This window comes from Octodon degus, unplaced genomic scaffold (assembly GCF_000260255.1).
Source record: "Octodon degus isolate 3935 unplaced genomic scaffold, OctDeg1.0 scaffold00026, whole genome shotgun sequence".
NCBI lineage: Eukaryota > Metazoa > Chordata > Mammalia > Rodentia > Octodontidae > Octodon > Octodon degus.
Genome location: NW_004524602.1, coordinates 16,710,310 through 16,729,219, shown reverse-complemented (window position 1 = coordinate 16,729,219; position 18,910 = coordinate 16,710,310). Strand labels below are relative to the sequence as shown.

General features: G+C 50.0%; 1 protein-coding gene and 1 pseudogene across 1 annotated transcript in view; one reads left to right on the top strand and one right to left on the bottom strand.

Annotated features, from left to right (window-relative positions):
• Positions 1–2,546: 2,546 nt before the first annotated feature.
• On the bottom strand, positions 2,547–2,896 carry LOC105741861 (annotated as a pseudogene).
• A 2,643-nt stretch (positions 2,897–5,539) lies between these two features.
• Positions 5,540–18,910, top strand: part of Ccnb2 (cyclin B2) — a 33,026-nt gene continuing 19,655 nt past the window's right edge. The window contains exons 1-7 of the mRNA XM_004628862.3: positions 5,540–5,646; positions 7,716–7,844; positions 7,945–8,058; positions 14,652–14,822; positions 14,904–15,062; positions 17,376–17,612; positions 17,940–18,080. Of these exons, the coding sequence (XP_004628919.1) occupies positions 5,623–5,646; positions 7,716–7,844; positions 7,945–8,058; positions 14,652–14,822; positions 14,904–15,062; positions 17,376–17,612; positions 17,940–18,080 (975 nt within the window). The 5' untranslated portion in view covers positions 5,540–5,622. The remainder of the gene's footprint in view (positions 5,647–7,715; positions 7,845–7,944; positions 8,059–14,651; positions 14,823–14,903; positions 15,063–17,375; positions 17,613–17,939; positions 18,081–18,910) is intronic.

The window sequence follows — 18,910 nt, the reverse complement described above, 5'->3', positions numbered from 1 at the left end:
GTAGTATAGGCTGGCCTCAAACTTGCAGTGGTCCTCCTGCCTCAGCTTCCTGGTGCTGGGATTACAGGCATGCACCACCATGCCTGACAAGTTCTCCAAAAGTTAAGAGTAAAGTTCTTTAGCCGTTGTTTTCACTGCTGTTAACATGCAAGTGAAGACTAATATTGGCAATTTCTCTCACTTCAGTGAGTTAATTTTTGTTGCTAGTATAAAGCATTTGAGCCATAACACCTGACATAGAGAAAATTGATTCTGCTTAAAAATTAGTTATTTATAACTAGTTCAGATTCTGAAAGTAAAATACAAACTCTTGTGGATTTTTTGTTACTATTACTATTTTTTATGTATTTAGGATAGGGTCTTACTACATAAATCAGACTTATAGTGATCCTTCTGTTTTCAGCCTCCCAAGTCCTGAGATTATAGGCACTCCTCCCCCACGCCCCGTCTCCATCCCTTCTCAGCTCGCCCTGGGGACAGGGCTGGCACAGCATGCCAGGGGTCGAACCCTGGTCCCTGTGTCTGCCTAAGCAGTTGCTTTAATCCGCTGAGCTATCTGGCTGGCCCTGACATTTCTTTATTAATATTTCATGAATGGGAAAATGAACTCTGTAGAAAACACACCTTAACTTCTACTTTAACCTCTGGGAATATAGTAATTTTTTTTTTTTTACTAAGAACTTCATTATCACAGTAGTAGATATTAAAGTTATACTCTACCATATATGTTAGTCATTTTCTGGAATTAAAAACTATATTGAGGGGCCAGGGAGATAGCCCAGTTGAATAAGCGCTTCTCTGGCATGCGCAAGGGCCTGAGTTCAATCCCTGGTTCCACCAAAAAAATAAATAAATAAATAAAAACTATATTGAAGGACTTGGTGTGTAGCTCAGTGATCGAGTGCATGCCTAGCATGTACAAGGCCCTGGATTTGATCCCCAGTTTCATGAAAGAAAAACTCAAAAAAACAGTTATTCCGAAAAAAATGAACGTTACCAGTTATATTCCGTCATTGCCAAAAGGGGGACAGTCTGTAATGTAATTACACATTCACAGAACACCGATGACTTTTTGAAAATAATGGAAATAATATAAATGTTGGAGTCAGATTTGGTCTTTGAATTGTACAAGTTTGAGCAGCTTTTTTAAAAATACGGATTTATTTATTTGGATGTTTTTCCACTTGCTTTTTTTTTTTTTTTTTTTTTTTTTTTTTTTTTACAGGAAATTGCTTGGTAGTGCAGGCTGGCCTCCACCTCTCGGTGAGCCTCTATCTTCAGCCTCCTGAGTGCTGGGACAGAAGGTGCATGTCACCATAGCCCAGGTGTTTAAACAGGTTACATTTCTGAGCTTAAAGATTTTCACCTACGAAATAGCAATAAAGCACACTTGTTAGTGGTTCTGTTGGAGTCAGTGAGCTCCTCACCTCACACAGAGGACCTGAAGGGTGAATTCCTTCTGAGCTTGAGCTTGTGCTGGCCCCACCCTGGGCTCCACTGCCTGTCAGGGGGCAGCACTCCACGGTGCTGAGCCAGGTAGTCAGCATCGCCACGCACCTGCTTCTCACATTCAGCCGTGCGAGTGACTCCCTGCCCAGGAGGGAGCAGTTCTCTTCAGCCTTGGGTTGATAGTGTTCCTTTTCTACAGAGATAACAGAGGCCAAACGCTTTCTTGTACACACCCTTCTCTCCACTACACTCTTGCCCTGGTACAGCTCTGGGTTAAGTGCACATGCATTGCAAGCTGTCACTGTGCCTTGCTTGCCAGTGGGCTGGTGACCTGACAGCACATGGAGCTCTGTGGGTCTCCCGAAGGAGCCGTGTTTAGCCTATGTGCCACTCCGAGTCCCCCATTGTCACTACAGAAATAGGCTGTCCTTACTCAGTGCTGTTTTAATTTTGAGAGCTGCTGAATCAGTTTTGCTTAGGATTGTCATTTTCAATTTGTGGGGTGGGGCCCTGGGCAAACGATACTGCTTGGCAATGAGACTTAGATGCACTCTCTCTAGAAAGTTAAAATTTGGCTTCTGCATAGCTGGAAGTAACTTGAAATACTCTTTTCTAGCCTAGTGTTTTAGAGGTGACTCTGCATTTCATGTGTCTAGGAATTCTTCCATGTGGGATACCCCAAACTGTTGTGGTAGGGCTTTTGTCTTTTTTTGATACTGGGGATCAAACTTAGGCCCTTGCACTTGCCAGACAGGTGCTTCAGCCATTGAGTTGTCTCCTTGGCTGTCTAGATTTTCATACATTTTTTTGGTTTTGCTTTTTTCCTTTTTGCAGTACTGGGGATTGAACTCGGGACCTTGCACTTGCCAGGCAGGCACTTACTCTACTGAGCCTTCTCCCCAGCCCTGTCTAGATTCTTTTTTTTTTTTTCCTTCTTCTTCTGATGGCTCTTTTCAGTTTATTACATGAAGGAGTTACACGAGTCCAAGTGAAAGCAGACCCCAATGGTTACATTATACAAGCTGTGAGGTTTTTAAACTCGTGACAAGGGACTGAAGGGCCTTTCTACTCATTGCAAGGAAATCCTCATGTAAGCTTCAGTGAGCCACAAGCACTTCAGACCCATGAACCTTCAGCTGCTCATCCTTGGCCAGTCTGATTTCTACCAGGAACTGCCATACGTTCTTGTGCCGGTCACCCTGGAGCTGGATCATTTCTCCATATTCTGGATGCCCAATGACAGTACCATTGCAGGCAAATTTCTTCTTAAACACCTTCACCAAGTTCCTTTTTATCATAATCATCACAATCCCTTGGATGGTGGTGAGGGTCTTCCTGCCGTTTCTCTGTTGGATTCTTATATGGATATAATCCTCGGTGCTGGCAGGAAGCAGATACTTGTGTCAGCAAGGGGGTAGAAAGAGTGGAGGTTCTGGATAGCGGACATACGATATGATTATTTTTCGTCGGTGGAAACGGCCTGCGGAAGGTGGCTGTGGGAGAAGACAGGACGGATCACCGGGAAGCAGGGGACACGAGGCAGCTGAGTCCTTGGCGGCAGCTCAGTGACTCCCTGTCTAGATTCTTAAGAGCCTTTGTAGGAGAAAGGTGTTTGACAAAGGGATTGGAAGAGACCTAGTAAGTCTCCCATACATAGCTTTCCAAACTGCCTTTAGGAAAGTGTGAAGAGCACTTTCTATGAGTCTGCTGTATGTAGACTCCTGAACTATTAATACTTTCTCAAAGAATAAGTGATTACACCTGGGAATTGTAATCATTTATTGATTAATCACTCATCACAGTCAGCCACATACTTCCCAAAGTTACATGTTCCTGTTTGCTTGGAAGTAGTTCTGTTGCTGTACAACTCCAAAACTTAGTGACTTGAGCAACAGCCATTGCAGTTCCCATGGATCCTGGGCTCAGATGCAGCGGAGCTGAGCGTTTCTCAGGGTCTCTGGGCCATCACTGTAGTGTCGCCATTTACACGCGTAAGCAGTCTGCTTCCAGGGCGGAGTGCTCAGGAGGCAGCCTGCTCTCACCAGCATTGCCTGTGTCTTCACGACAGTGTTGCTTCTTCTCCCAGTGACCTTAGGAGTGTGCGTGCCCACCAGGAGGCACCCATCGTGCTTTCTGTGGTCTCATTGTGGGGTTGCACTGTTTTCTGTCCGCCTCTGCTGGGGAATGGGGGGGTCACTTCAATCACCCCATCAGGGTGAGCCGGGCTGCACCATGGGGATGAAGGCACAGCTAGGGTCTGTGCATCCTTGGAGGCACCGACCACGTGCCCTCTGTTAAGACCCTGCTCCAGACTTTGGGCCTCGTGTGCACTTAGACATCCTCCAGGCTGGGCTTCCTCGGTGGCTGGCTGGTCAGCTCCTGAATCCCGGCTCCCTCAGGAGACATTCCATGGATGTGGCCCACACAGTTTTCCTGTGCCAGGAGTCTATCACGATAGCATTATTGAAAACTTGAGACTTAGGATTTAAAATCCCAACTAATGTGCTGTGATTTTTAAAGTGAAAGCCCATGAGAAATCCAGAGGTGACAAGACCGTAGCGGCAAACAAAAAGCTTACTGTGTGTGGGCATTGAGAGTGCCCCAGCCAAGGTTCTCCTACCCCATACAAACAGCAACAAAACTTAGTGCTTTGCACCCCTGTTCTGTGTCCATGTGGAATTTGGACAGGAAAAAAAAAATGTTAGCCATTTGTAACCCCCCACAGGAGTGGGGACCAGGCCCCTTGGCATTGAAATACTTTGCACACACTTCCCATGGAGAGCCCTGTGTGGCATCCCTTATGCCACAGACTTGCCTGTGTTTCAGTAATTGTCAGAGGAATCGGGAGAGGGGAATTTCTCAGGCTATTATTTGAGAAAAAAAAAATTATGGGGTGGAACAAGCTTTTTGGTCATTTGACTCACATCTGTTACTTAGAAATTCTGTCTGCAGATCTCTTAGCAGGTCGATGTTGGGATGTGAGGCAGGCGAGATAGCTCTGGGACCAGGGTTTGAATCCCTGCATCACATGATGGGCCTGATGGTGCCTGCCTGTAATCCCCTCGCTGGGGAAGGCTGAAAACAGGAGGATCATGAATCTGAGCTGTGTAGTAGGACTCTATACCAAATGCATTAAACAAATATATATTGTGATGTGTAGTTTGATGGGTCCAATTGACTGGGTCACAGGCTCCCAGATGTGGTGTTATCCTTCTGGCCCTCTAACTTTAAAATCTTAAACAGGTCTTAGGATCACTTACTCCGCGAGTATTTAGCCCTGATGTGCAGTGTACAGTATACGATGGAAGTTTACTCGAACCAGGAATCACACACACACACACACACACACACACACACACAATTGTTTTTCCTTTTTTTGGGATTCTTAGTTCTTGGCACACTCCTTTGAAGTTCAGGAGGCTGGCCTCAACTCATGGCGGTTCTGCCTCAGCCTCCTGAGCGCTGGGATTACAGGCATGTGCCACCACGCCAGGCTTTGCACCAACCTTTGAATTCCCACCTATCGGTGCAGCCCAGCCACTTAGAGGCGCCCAGCCTCCACCCCACGGGCATTTCCGGAAGACGACTTGGGCGTGGAGGAGTACCCCTGATACCCCAGCGATCTGGGGGGCGGAGGCACTGGGAGCGCAAGTTCGAGCCCACCCCTGGGCAACTTAGCAAGCCTGTCCCCTCCAAATATAAAAGGGCTTGGGATGTGACAAGGTGCGGAAGCCCTGCACTGGAAACAAACAAAAAGCGAAACCCTAAACCGGCACGATGAGGACGACCCTTAGACTGCACTTCTGTCCACCGGTTAGGAACGTCCAGAAGACGTGAAGTCTTGTCAAAATTGAGAGATGCCTCTCCCAATGAGATAGCTCGTTTTGTTTGTTGGGTGAAAGAAGAAGAGCGTCGACTGGTTGTTTCGACAGCCAACCAGGGCTAAGGTGTCTCAGCCAATCAGCGTGCAGAGGGCTGCTCGAGCGGCCAATGAGGAGCGCGCGCCGGGTTGCGGCCGCCCAATGGGTCGCGAGCGGCGCGGCATTTGAATCCCGGAACCGAAGCGGTCGCCGCAGACCCGGTGGGTGGCCGCCGCGCAGCTAACGGAGCCGCGGAGCCAGCGCTGTCCCTGCGCCCGGCCCCGGCCCGGTCCCGGCCCGCGGCCTGTCCCTCATGGCGCTGCTCCGACGCCCGGCGGTGAGTGGCCAGCCCGCCCGCGTCCTCCGGGGCTCTGAGGGCCGCCTCCGGCCGGCCGGGTGGGAGAAGTGGGCGCCGGCGGGAGCCCTTCCCCGCCTCCCCGCCTCCCCGCCTCCCCGCTGAGGGTCCGGGCCAGGAGGGAGCGCCCGAGGGGTTCGGTAGCCGCCCGGGGCTCTGCGCGCGCCGTCAGCCCACAGCGCGGCTGCCTTCGCGTCTGCCGCGTTTTGCATGGGTCCTAAAAAAGCTAATTTCCCCCTTCAAAAGCCTGTAACTTGGCCGAGTCCGAGAGAAAAGGGTCCAAATTAATTTGTCTTTGTAAAAGCCGAAGCGGCACTGGAGTTTTGGTATTGTACCTGTGGGCTTGAATCTTTCCCGGATTTACTTTTGCTGAAAAGCTAGTGTCCTGCGCCAGCTGAATTGCATTGTCCCGGCGCTAACACGAGTTAAAAGCTGCCGGTTTTCCATTCTGGATGAGTTTAAACTTGGTCACATGACCAGGCTTTAGCCCAATAGCGTCGAGCTTTCAGACCTTTTTAAAAAACCGAGCAGTGGCTAACTGTAGAATCAACAGTGTTGAGATTTGACATCCTAACCTTAAATACCAAATATATGCATTCTCTACTCTATTCTCTTGTACCACCATCAACTAACAAGTCCATAATTAAAAAAATAAGATTAATTTTGCTTTACCTGAAGACAGAGACTTGGTATGTAGTTTAGAATGCCCTTGAACTCACTATATAACACAGACTGGGCCCAAAGACATGCTCATTCTCATGCCTCAGCCTCCTAGTGCTGGGATTACGGGCATGAGTCACTACACCCAGCTAACAAGTAATTTTTTTAAAAAAATTTATTTGTGTGTGTGTTTTTCTAGCAAGCTTTTAAGTATATTCTGGATAAACCACTTAAAGTCAAATACTGTATGGCATTTCCTGCATACAGTTCCAGCCTTCCCAGTTTGAGAGCTTGTAACTATTTTATCTAGGAAAACTAAGTTCCTTAGTATAAACGTCAGTTCTCTGGCTCTCCTTGCCCCATCCTGGGGATTGAACCCAGGGCCTTTGCACTGAGTGATATCCTGGGCTCTTTTGATATTTTATTTTGAGACAGATTCTCACTGATCCCCTGAACTGCCCAAGCTGGATTGGAACCTGAGCTCCCTCTGCCTCAGCCTGTCCATTACAGGTGTCAAGCTCATCTTTTAAAGCTTTATTTGTAAAAGATCATCTCCACAGGAGCATTTCTTATTTCTAGAATGGAATAATAAAATGAATTCAGGTTTTAAACATCCAAGTTTTTAAACAAATAGGTTTATTATCAACTATGGATATTAGGCCTTTTCAGTTTTTCATTTTAAGTGCCCTTGGGACTAACCTCGTTAACATAAAAGTTTTTAAATGACTGACCTACAGGGAATTCTAACTAGTGACATGAGAAATAATCATTTATTTAGGAAGCTTTAAGTTCTCTTAAAGGAAAATCCACTGGAAAGATCAAAATAGTTGTGCAGGGTTGGAGATATATGGAGATACATGGAGAACCTATATTATAGGTAAGATGGATGAGTGATTTGCCTGAATTAGAATAATGCTATTGTAAAGTAGCATATTTATACTTCTTAAAATATGGCTTTTCCCTTTTGAAAATCTCAACATAGTCACCTTTCCCAAAGCAATTCTTTCTCCCCTACCCTCCCATTTTTTTCTTTCTTTCTTTCTTTTTTTTTTTTTGAGTTTTGTTCTTACTATGTAGCCCAGGCTGGCTTTGAACTCATGGCAATTCTACCTCAGCCTCTCAAGTGCTGGGTTTACAGGCATGTGCCACCATTCCTTGCTCCCAAAGTAATTCTAAATTTGAGTATCTGGGATTAAGTATTGAAATTAATGTTATTATTTTTAAATTTCATGTATTTAGTACAGGGTCTAAAGAGCCTATAGGGTCTCACTACGTAGATTGGACTCATAGTGATTCTCATGTTTTCAGCCTCCCAAGCATGGGGATTATAGGGATGCGTCACCATGCCCAGTCTTAAATTATTTTATTGTTCTATCAACTTTGTTTTCTAGGTGTCCAATGATTTGGAGAATATTGACACAGGAGCTAATTCTAAAGCGAAGAGTCATGTGACTACCAGGCGAGCAGTTTTAGAAGAAATTGGAAACAGAGTTACCACCAGAGGAGCTCAAGTAGCTAAGGTAACATTCGGGAGGCTGGCCATGCGCTGGAGGCTGGCTTGGTGGGGCAGGTGGCACATGCTGGCTGGCTCACCTGCCCTGAGTTTCTCTTTTCTTATAGAAGGCTCAGGACTCCAGAGCACCAGTTCAGCCCGCCAAAGCGACGAATGTCAGCAAACAGCTGAAGCCTACTGCTTCCGTGAAACCGGTCCAGATGGAAATGCTGGCTCCAAAGGTAGGAGGCTCTGAGTTTACAAGTACGTAAGGGGTGTCTGGTTCTTAGCTGGACAGCAAGGGTGCCTTTACCTGTGCTGGGACTTTGGTACAGTAGTCACAGCCGGGACTCTGCCTGGAGGAGGTGGTGTGGGCAATGGATACGGATGCTTTTCTGTTCAGTACCTTAGTGTTAGACCTGGAATAATAAACTAAATCACCTTAATATCTAGATAAATCTAGTGATCTCGGCAGGAAATTAACATAGCCCAGGATAAGAACAAGATAAGAACTCCTTCACACTTTCCAGGTCAAAATCTATATTACCGTGCATTGCGTTTGAAGTATTTCAAAATAAAACATTGGATGTATTCTCTATATTCAGTGCTTATTGTATATATACGTACCCAACTGTGGTAGGTCTGCTGAAGCGACTTACCTTCAGGACACTGACCTAGAGATAGATATGTCCCCCAAAAATGAGTGACCCTGAAGGGGACACTAGGTAACCCTGGGCACGTGGGACTGAATGCAAGCACGCAGCGAGAGCTGAGGAGGAGGAGGGTGCGCTGCTGTGGGGAGCACACAAAGGTAGGGTAGTCAGCGTCCTGGTTCCCGAGTGTTGGTCTTGAAAGGCAGAGCAAGGAAAGGGCATAGAGAGTCCTTCCCGGTCCTCATAGAGGCCCAGGCAGTGTATGTTTGTTGTGATCCCGTGAAAAAGTATTGGAATTCTAGCATGCTAATTTCAGTCTTATCACTTCTGGTGCAAACCATGATGAAAATAAAGACACCGAGGCCTGTTTGTAGTTGTGGGGAGCCAGGCGTCCTAAGTCCAGCCGTGGTGATGGCTCTTTGGAGTGAGGGCCTCCACCCAGGACCGAACCCAGGTTTTATGAATTTGTGAAGGAGGTTGAGGATGAATGACTGAGACCGGCAGGATGCCGGTGAGTGCTGTGAGCTGGGCCGGGTCGGAGTCCCGCACTCACCTCTGCAGTATGCAGAGTTATCTGCACGACACAGCTGAGGTAGCGTTTAATGTTTTGGGGTTGGGGCTTCAGTTCCTGTGTGTCATCTTCAGGGGCCTGGAAAGTCTTCGTCTCTATCTCGAGGTTCAACCCCAGACCCCAGCTGACAGCGAGGAGCATGGCTCTCCCTCCTACCTTGCCCCAGCTCATGCACTTTTTATTTGGGAGCTATAGGTGCAGAGCAATGCTACCCTGTCATCTTTGCTTCAAAGGCTATGATGTGTCAGCACCTCGGCTGGACTGGATTGCAGGGTGGGCGGGATAAGGAGAAGCCCCAGCCAGCTCTGTGCACATCAGCACCTGGAAGTAGGGCCGGGCTCAGCCAGAAGGGAGACCACTGCTCTTCTTCAGTGGTCCTGCACAAATGGGGGCCTCTGATCAGAGATCAGGGCAGCAGCAGCAGCATGGGGCTCATAACGTGCTTGGGCCAGGGAGCCTGCCATCTGAGTTGAGCGGGGGGCTCATCCGCACGTGGAAAGGAGGTTGCAGGTGGACTTGAAGGTCTTGGGCTTTGGATTTTGTCTGTTAGCAGCACGGAAGCTGGAATGTGTCCAAGAGAGGAAGTGGTGAAAGTGGCCTTAGGGAGTGTCATTGGTTGTCCAGCAGGACCAGGAGGACCTTGGGCCTGCCAGAGCTCCCAGACATTGTCACTCCCAGTTTCTATTCAGGGCACCCAGAAATGTTGAGCACATTAGAGACATTGTTCACATGGAGAAAAAACCATTGCTTAGATAAGGATGGGAACCATTAGCACTTGGGGATTAAGCCATTATCTAATAGACTTTAAAAAAAAAAGGAAGTCAGGAGAGGCACTTGGCTTGGGGCTCGTGGCAATGACGGGGCCACACTGCACCTTCTAGGAATGTCCGTGCCAGCGTCCCCCAAGGTCCAGCTGCTGGGGCGCCGCCAAGTTTCTTGGCCCTTGGGTGGCATTCTTGTGGGCTGCTGATTGTCCTTGTCCCAGCATTGGGGGAGGGATGCAGCAGCATATGTTAGATGGTTGTTCTCCGTTCCTATTGGGTCTGCCTTTATAGTTTATCCAAAAAGCAAAATTAAAGACAAGAACAGTGAAGGGCTTCTGAATAATATTTTAATATATGTGTATTATATGGTAGAGACTCCAATACTGGGAGATCAATTAAACCCATTTAATGAAATGCCATACAGCTTTAAGTAGCACGTTTTAGTCCAGCATTTAAAATGTTAAAATGCCTATAGTGTTCAATAGGAAGCATCGGATGACTGCATAGGATATGCCAGTGCAAAACCAAATTTGCTGTTACAAATGCATGTCATGTAAAATATTGATGGTAGTTATTTTTGACTTTTATATGGGGTTTAACATTGTTTTTCATTTTCTTAAAACTTCCAAACTTGCACTGTACACACATATAGAGCCTTTCCGAGAAGGGGAAAGTATGGTCAATTAAAAAACAACAACAACAACAAAACGAGGTACCAGGCACGAAACAGATAAACCCCCCGAAACAGAAACCCAAGTCCATGCGCAGCCCCTGCTTGCTGGGTTCAGTGCCCGGTATTCCAAAAGAAGGGAGGGGGCCTGCCCCTTAGCTCAGTTCTTTAAGTGGCTGCTTCAACAAAGCAGTCAGGCTCAGGTTACTGTGGTTCGGATCCCCACAACTGAAGCCAGCCAAACCTGCCCTGAAGGCATTCGGAGAAAAAAAAAAAGAAGGGAGGAAGAGCAGGGAGAGAGAAACAGAGCAGGGAGGGAGAGAAGAACCAAAGAAGTGTTCTGAAAGGAGAATTTGTCTCTTGGTGGCCTTTATAGCTCTGTCCTCCCTGGCTCCCTTTATGCTGCGTCCTTGGCTAACTCCTGTTCCTCTAGCTTCTTGACAAATTTCAGGCCTTAATGTTTCAGAATAAAACACGATAGACTGAGCAGGGCGTGGCGGCACGTGCCTGTGGTCGCAGCCCACGGGAGGCTGAGGCGGGAGGATTGCCATGAGTGCAAGGCCAGCCTGGGCTAAGAGAGGCAGCAAAGCCCCTGATGGATCTGGGGCTCGGTCCCTAGTAAAGATCACTTCAGTGATGACAAGGAAAGACTGGGTCTTGGCATTATGTGGGAATCAAGAACAGTAGTTTCCAGTTCAGTTATTGTGAATGCCGCGCTGAGGGGACCATTCAGGCCACACGCCAAGTGAAGCCCTGCCTTCTGGCCAGGGGCCTGTGCCTGCCCGGGTCCATCATGTGCTTGTCTGTAGAGTTGTCACTGTCCTGCAAATGCCAGCCGAGCACACGCGTTTGTAGCTGCTTTCCTAGAGAATGTCCTTGTCTCAGCACGAGAGCAGGGCTTCCGGGGGTCTACCTGGATCCCTACCATCCTCTCGCCGTCCTGGAGGGAGCCTTCTCTGTAGTGCCGGTGGCAGCGGGTCATCCAGGGCGCCTTGAGAGAACAGAATTGCAAGCATTGGTTCACAGGAGTTGTGCTGGAGAGAGGCGCGCCTGACGGTCTGCTGGGCCCTTGCAAAAGCTGGAGGGCTCTGGCGGAGGGACCTGCCTTCTAACCAGAACCTCCCTTGCGGGCTCTGGCCGAGCCAACAGGCAGAGCAAACCTCTGCTTGGCCTGCGGAAGCTGGGAGTACAGCGCAGGTCGGAGGTTGGCTAGGGCAGGCCACTGCTCGCCGGTCGACGCTGGAAGTGCAGGTGACCCTCAGGTGGCAGTCCTCGTCCAGGTGTGAGAATGCATGCGGACAAGGGGAGCGAGCACAACTGTTCCAAAGAGAGGCTTTTATTTTTAACTGCACTAGAAATGGCCATAACAACTCAATGCAGAAGTGCGTGGAGTGCACAGAGAAAGTGAGCTCATTGCTAGCATCCCAGCTTCCCATCCGCCACCTTCTGGAAGCGAGTCATGTGGCTGTGTGGCCTCTCACAACCCAGTGTGGCCTCGGTTTCCCGCCACGGGTCACAGATTGTTTGCCTGGAACCAGCAGTTCCTGGCATCCATCCTGTGATGCTTGAGTTGTTCGTCATCCATCTCGTAAATAAAGGAATCCTGTTTAATCAGAATGTGTGGGTAGTTGTGTCCGCACCCACTCTCTAGGGCTCCCGTTGCCCTGCGCCCCGCCGCCGGCCGAGCCCCCAGCCGCACTCCCGTCCTCTCGGCTTCCGTCCTGCTGTCCAGTTGTGTCCACTCTCGGCTTCTGTCCTGCTGTCCAGTTGTGTCCACTCTCGGCTTCCATTCTGCTGTCCAGTTGCGTCCACTCGGTTTCCGTCCTGCTGTCCAGTTGTGTCCACTCTTGGCTTCCGTCTTGCTGTCCAGTTGTGTCCACCCGCCTGCCCGCAGGCCGATCCATCAGCCTCGTTGGGAGGTTTTTACTCACAGACCACTTCTGTCATCTAACAGTGTTTAAATATTTGTAGGGAAGAGGTGGCTTGGCTACAGAGTATGGCTGTTTCCTTTTTTGCCACAGTAATTTCATTTTTAGCTGCTAAGTAAAAATTGTACGTATGAATGGGGAACCGTGTGATGCTGGCGGATGCGGAAGACTGCGTGATGTTCAGAGTAAACATCATTTCCTCAAACATTTGTCATTTCCCTGTGGTGGAACGGTCCAAATTCTTTCTTTTTGTGAGACAAGGTCTCACTACGTAGCCCAGGCTAGCCTCGAACTTATGACGGTCCTCCTGCCTCAGCCTCCCAAGCCTGGGACTCTCGTTGTGCACCACCATGCTTGGTCCGAGATCTATTCTTGAGGCTCGCGTGATATGCACGCACAGTGTCACCTGTACCCACCCCCTTGTGTGAGAGCTTCTCTTCCCTCACTGCAGTTACTGCTGCCATTCTCCAGCTCCCGCCACCCACTGCTCCCTCCCACTCTGCAGCCTTTGGTGGCCACTGTTCTCAGCTCGTAGGACATCGGCTCTTTGAGGCATCCGCACGGCAAGGTCACAGGCTGCTCTTTCACGCCTGACTCCCGTAGAGGAGCTGGACAGGTGCTCTGCCGCTGAGCCCACTCTCGTGCGAGTGCTGGGGCGGTCGGTGGGCTGGTCCCCCTCCTGCTGCACACGGCACCTGCTGGGCAGGGGGCCGCTGAGGGGAGAGCGGGAGGGCGCAGGCGAGGGCAGTGACGAGCCTAGAAGGTCGCTTTCAAGCCGTTCTGTGGGCAGCCCAGAGTGGGATGTGTGCTCTCCTGGTGGCTCCTGGAGGTGGGTAAAGTGCAGTGTGCTTTGAAGTTGTGCGGCGCTGCCTGCCTCGCTGGGGAGTTTGGTGACACCTCACTGTGAGTAAACTGCAGTGGTGTGTACTTAGGTTTGGCTATTCCTGTGGAGACATCTAGGGTGCAGGGCGGGGCTCCCCCTGCCAGCACCCCTCTCCCTCGCACCCAGCCTTTCCTCCTGGGCTCCTGTAGTTTTCCTTTTGCTTAGTTCTCACACTCAGGGCCTTACCCTCCCAACCTCCAGCAGCTCTGCTCAGGAGCTCTGGGCCGTGGAGCTTAAGCTCTGGAACCCTTGGCAGCCGCCCCTGCCTGAACCATGTTCCCCTGGCTCTTGAGCTAAGAGGGCAGGACAGTTGGGAGGCTGAGGCAGGAGGATTGGGAGTGTGAGCCCAGCCTGGGCTGTGGAGGGTGACCCTGTCTCAAAAGACAAAACAAAAATGCTTGCTTTTTGTATTCTTCTGTTAATGTACCCATCTCTAGGATTTGGAATTATCTCGCTAAGCAGTCCAGGCTGTATTGAGCTCAGTTTGTGGCCCAGGCTGGTCTCAAACTCACAAAGATCCAAGTGCTGGGATTACAGTCAGGCGCCACCATGCCTGGTGGAATTATTGTTATTGAGCTTAAATTACTGTAGAACTGCTTTGTCATACAAGCTCTTTTTATGTTTTATTCTATAAACATTCTTTAGAGACTAGGTTTTATTTACTTCTTTATGTTCGATGACAGGAATTGAACTCGGGATCTTGCTGTACCACTGAGCTATATCTCCAGCACTAGGTTTTATCTTGAGAAGGTCCTTTTATTCCTTTTCAGTGTGAGGGCTTATCTGTGCTTTAGTACTAAAGCTCCCTCTTTTATGATTTGTGTGATCCGTGATCACCATTCAGATATGTCCTGGCCTGTACCTGCTCAAGCTTTGCGTCCTCCGGTTTTGTTCCCGGGCAGGGTACACTTCTCTCTGCAGTTTCTCAGCTTAGCTTAACTGGTGAAGAGCAAGCATTTGCTTGCAGAGAGGCTGCTGCTCAAGTGCAGGCTCAGCGTCAGGGCTGTGTACCCCGTGGTCAGGGTTCTGCCATTTATTTGTTGTTGAGACAGGGTTCTGCTGTGTATCCCAGACTGGCTTTGTACTCACAGTAGTTCTCCTCAGCCTCCTAAATGCTAGGATAACAGGTGCGCACCACCACGCCTGGCTTCTGCCACTTATTGAGCAACTACCATGTTGATCTGGGCTTGAGGTCCTTCGGTGCACAGAGGGGGCCAGTCAGCTGGGTACGCTGAAGGTCACAGGGCTTCCATTCTGGCGGTGGTAGACGGTCATACACGGGAGGCGAAGCAGACTGCAGCATCCTGGGTGATGGGTTCTTGGAGGGAGAAAGACAGGGACACGTGTGCTTGCGTTGTTGGCCCAGGGTCCTTCTCCCAGCCCCGAGGACGTCTCCATGAAGGAGGAGAACCTCTGCCAAGCCTTCTCTGATGCTCTGCTCTGCAAAATCGAGGACATTGACACTGAAGACTGGGAGAACCCGCAGCTGTGCAGCGACTATGTCAAGGACATCTACCAGTATCTGCGGCAGCTTGAGGTGGGTGCGGGGTGGCTGGGTCACTGAGCAGCATGGAGGGAAATGAGGTCGGCTCTTGAAACTGCTCCCTTCTATCCTCAGGCCCTGCAGTCCATCAGCCCCCATTTCCTGGACGGCAGAGACATAAATGGACGCATGCGCGCCATCCTGGTGGACTGGCTGGTCCAGGTGCACTCCAAGTTCAGGCTCCTGCAGGAGACTCTCTACATGTGTGTGGCCATCATGGATCGCTTCTTACAGGTGAGCACGCTCCCAGGGCCTGTGCCCTGGCTCGCCGGACGCTGCACCACAGCGACCTTAGAGTCCCTCCAAAGAAACAGCCGAGAGCCAGTTTACCCGGAACTGAAGAACTTGGGCTGCTGCAGGAGAAGAAGTTCAAGTTTGACAGCCTTGTATTCTTCTGTTACTGTACCCATCTCTAGGATTTGGAATTAACTCGCTATGCAGTCCCGGCTGTCTTGAGCTCAGTTTGTGGCCCAGTGTGGTGGTGGTGGCCAGTGCTGTCAGTTCTGACAGGAAGCCAGCTCCAAAGGGCTCAGGGAATCATGCTGAGGGTCCTTTACCCCAAGTACCGGGGCTGGGAGTGTCTTGGGTTTTAGATTTGTTTAGATTTCGGAATGTTTGCACATGTGTAAGGGAGCACCCTGGGGTGGGACCCAAGTGGAAGCCCAGGCCATTCATCGCATCTGTACCCTGAACGTGCAGCCTGAAGGCAATTTTCTAAGTATGTGGCGTGCACCCATGTTCTGACTGCCGCTCACGGGAGGTCAGCTGTGGGCTTCTGCATGTGCGGTGTCCATGGGTGTGTAAGGAGTCTGGGTTTTGGAGCATTTCAGGTTTTTGGCTTAGGGCTGCCTCGCCGGCACTGAGTGGCTGCAGTCCTTCAGAGGAAGCACTCCATAGGTGAGATGAAAGGCACCTCGCAGCTGGGCGTCTGGGTAGCCCGCTTGTGCCAGTAGCTGTGTGCCCGTCCGCTGTGAAGTGAGAAAGCCTTTACAGAGGAAAGGTGTGCTGTGGCTCACGCTTTCTGGGGTCTTAGTCCACGCCCGTCCAGCTCCACTGCGTTGTGGCTCTCCGGAAGCAGGGAAGCAGACACACTTCCCAGGAGCCCGCTTCTTTCCCTCAAGGTAGCCCAGAAGCCAGTGAGGGCAAAGCCAGCGAGGGCAGAGCTGGAAGGGACGCACCTCCCAGAGCCACGCCCCTGGGAGCTGCTCCATCCAGTCAGGTGCCACCTCCTCCTAAGCCCACTGAAGTCGCTCCTGGGTTAACTCATTGGTGAGGTTAGGGTGCCCTTGATCAGTCATTTCCGGCTCTCAACCTGTCAGGGGACGTTACATTGAAAATCCAAAGCAAAGAGGGAGGATTCTTTTTCTGAGACAGGGTCTCATTCTGTAGTTCAGGCTGTCCTTGAACTGTGTGTAGCCCAGGCTGGTCTTGAATTTACAGTGTTCCTCCTGCATCAGCCTCCCAAGTGCTGGGATTAACGGCACGTGCTACCACACCTGGCTGCTTTTCTACTTTTTAAAAGGAACTACATATGTGTGTAGAGTATACTGAGAATTTGCAGAGTAAGTAAGCTGAGAAGCATCAAAGTACTTACCAACAGTTCACGCACTAAACAGAGGCGCCAGATGGAAGCTGCGCAGGTGGTAACTACCACGGGGCTGCCCTGCAGCTCAGGATTTAGAGTTTGCAGAAGGAGTAAGGTCAGGTGCAAAGGCTACCCTCTAACGATGTAGCAATTTTGATAATGCCCTGAGACGCTGTAAAATCCTGAGTACTCATGGATTCTGTGGTTCTCAGGACACTCTTGGGCAGGAAACCACAGCAGTATTTAAGTATATTTTCAGCGGTGAGAGCTAAAGCAAGAAAAAAAGTCCTACTTTAAAAAAAAAAACTGGGGCTGGGGGAGATGGCTCAGTAGAATAAGCGCTTCCCTGGCAAGCGCAAGGGCCTGAGTTCAATCCCCGGTTCCACCAAAAAGACAAAAATGCTGGGCTCGGGAGTTGAGGCAGGAAGGTCATCAAAGAGTTTGAGGCCAGCCTGGGCTACATAGTGAGACCCTGCCTCAGAAAAAAGAGAAAGACAGAGCCAGGTGTGGTACAGGGTTGTAATCCTAGCACTCTGGGAGGCTGAGGCAGGAGGCTTTTGCAGATGTAGCTCAGGGAAAAGGTCTGGCGTTTCATCTCAGCACTGGAGGAGGAAGGAAGAGGAGGGAGGGAAGGAGCTGCAAGGAATACTTGTGCCCTAGACCAGCCACGGCGAACCTGCCGGAGCCTTCACTAACATAGGCAGCCTGCTGTGTTTGGCACCACTGCCCTGCACTGAGACTTGCCCTGTCTCAGAAGCACTGTTGGAAGACTGGTCCAAGCCCAGTAATGGTGGTTTTTACGAGGGTTCTGGCAGCCCTAGAACTGCACAGGAAGGTCCTCCCTGTGCCGCCTGACCTTGTCTCCAGAGACCTTGCTGGTGCTGGGAGGTGATGGAGGGCCTGGCAACTGAGTGCCGTGGTTGGTGGCTAGCAGGAGTGACCTCTGACCCATGTCCCCTCAGGTTCAGCCAGTCTCGCGCAAGAAGCTCCAGCTGGTGGGGATCACCGCTTTGCTCCTGGCTTCCAAGTACGAGGAGATGTTTTCTCCAAATATTGAAGACTTTGTGTACATCACTGACAATGCTTATACCAGCGCCCAGATCCGAGAAATGGAGACGCTCATCTTGAAAGAGCTGAAGTTCGAGTTGGGCCGCCCCTTGCCCCTGCATTTCTTAAGGCGGGCGTCGAAGGCTGGGGAGGTGGGTGCCTGGCCTCTGTTGTGTCTTTGCTGTCACATCCAGAAACACTGATCTGACGGAGGCAGGGCTGCTGGCTGTGCAGCGAGCTTCCCTCAGGTGCTGCTCTGTCTCATCACCAAAGATCTTAGGGGAATAGGCATTAGCTTTTGTGTTTCTAACAGCCATGCAGCAGAGCAGTTCATGAGAAAGCGGGGGGCTGGGCATGAGACTGTAGGCAGTGGTGCTGAGCCTGGGCGTGGCGTGCAGCAAAAGCTGTGGCAGGCCTGCCACCACTGCACCTGCAGGTCATCGGATGACGCCTGTGTGTGACGCAGTGCCCCTTTGCAGGTGGACGTGGAGCAGCACACCTTAGCCAAGTATCTAATGGAGCTGACGCTCACTGACTACGACATGGTGCACTACCATCCTTCCAAGCTGGCCGCGGCTGCCTCCTGCTTGTCTCAGAAGGTCCTGGGCCAAGGAAAATGGGTGAGTGCTGGATTGGAGGAGTCAGGCCCTCTGGTACTTAGGCCCGCGTGATGGGAAAGACTGGCGCTTCATCCATCTGTGAAGTAGTCGCTGAAAGTGGAAAGGGTGAAAGCCCCCGCCTGGGATGTGCTGAGCCTGCAGGTGGTCCTGACCCTCTGACTACACCCCCAGCCCTCTTGAATTTTGAGACAGGATTTTGCTAAGTTGACCAGGCTGGCCTAGAACTTGCAGTCTCCTGTCTTGTCTTCCTGAGTAGCTAGGGTTGCAGTAAGCACCTTTTTGACCCTTTGCTTTTGAGAAAGCGTCTCTCTCCCTTAAACTCACTATGTTGCCCAGGCTGGCCTCGAACTCAGTGATCCTCATGCTTCAGCCTCCGAAGTGTTGGGGTTACAGGGGTGCGCCACCACACCAGGCTATCTTTTTGACTTTGACAATGTAACTGTTTTGTGCAGACTGTAAGATGGAATTAAGACAAACAGTGTAGCTATCAAACTGGTTACAGAGCACAGAGGAAAGAAGTAACTGAAACACAAGGGATACAGATAAACAAAACAAAGGACCCAGAGCGTAACTTAGTAGTTTATTGTATAGTTCTGGAGCTACTTGTGCATATCCTAGCGTCAAGGTAGTACACCCTTGCTATTAGGCTCTAATGCTTTTGCTGTCTGTTATTTCTTTTGTCCACAAAAACTTTTTAATTTAGGATAATCTCCTGTGTTGATTATTTTTTTTTTCATTATTTTATTGAAAAACAAATAGCAATGAGACAGTTTAAAAACAGGTTAGTAGGACAGTTACAATAATTAATACATTGCATATTGTCTTCATAG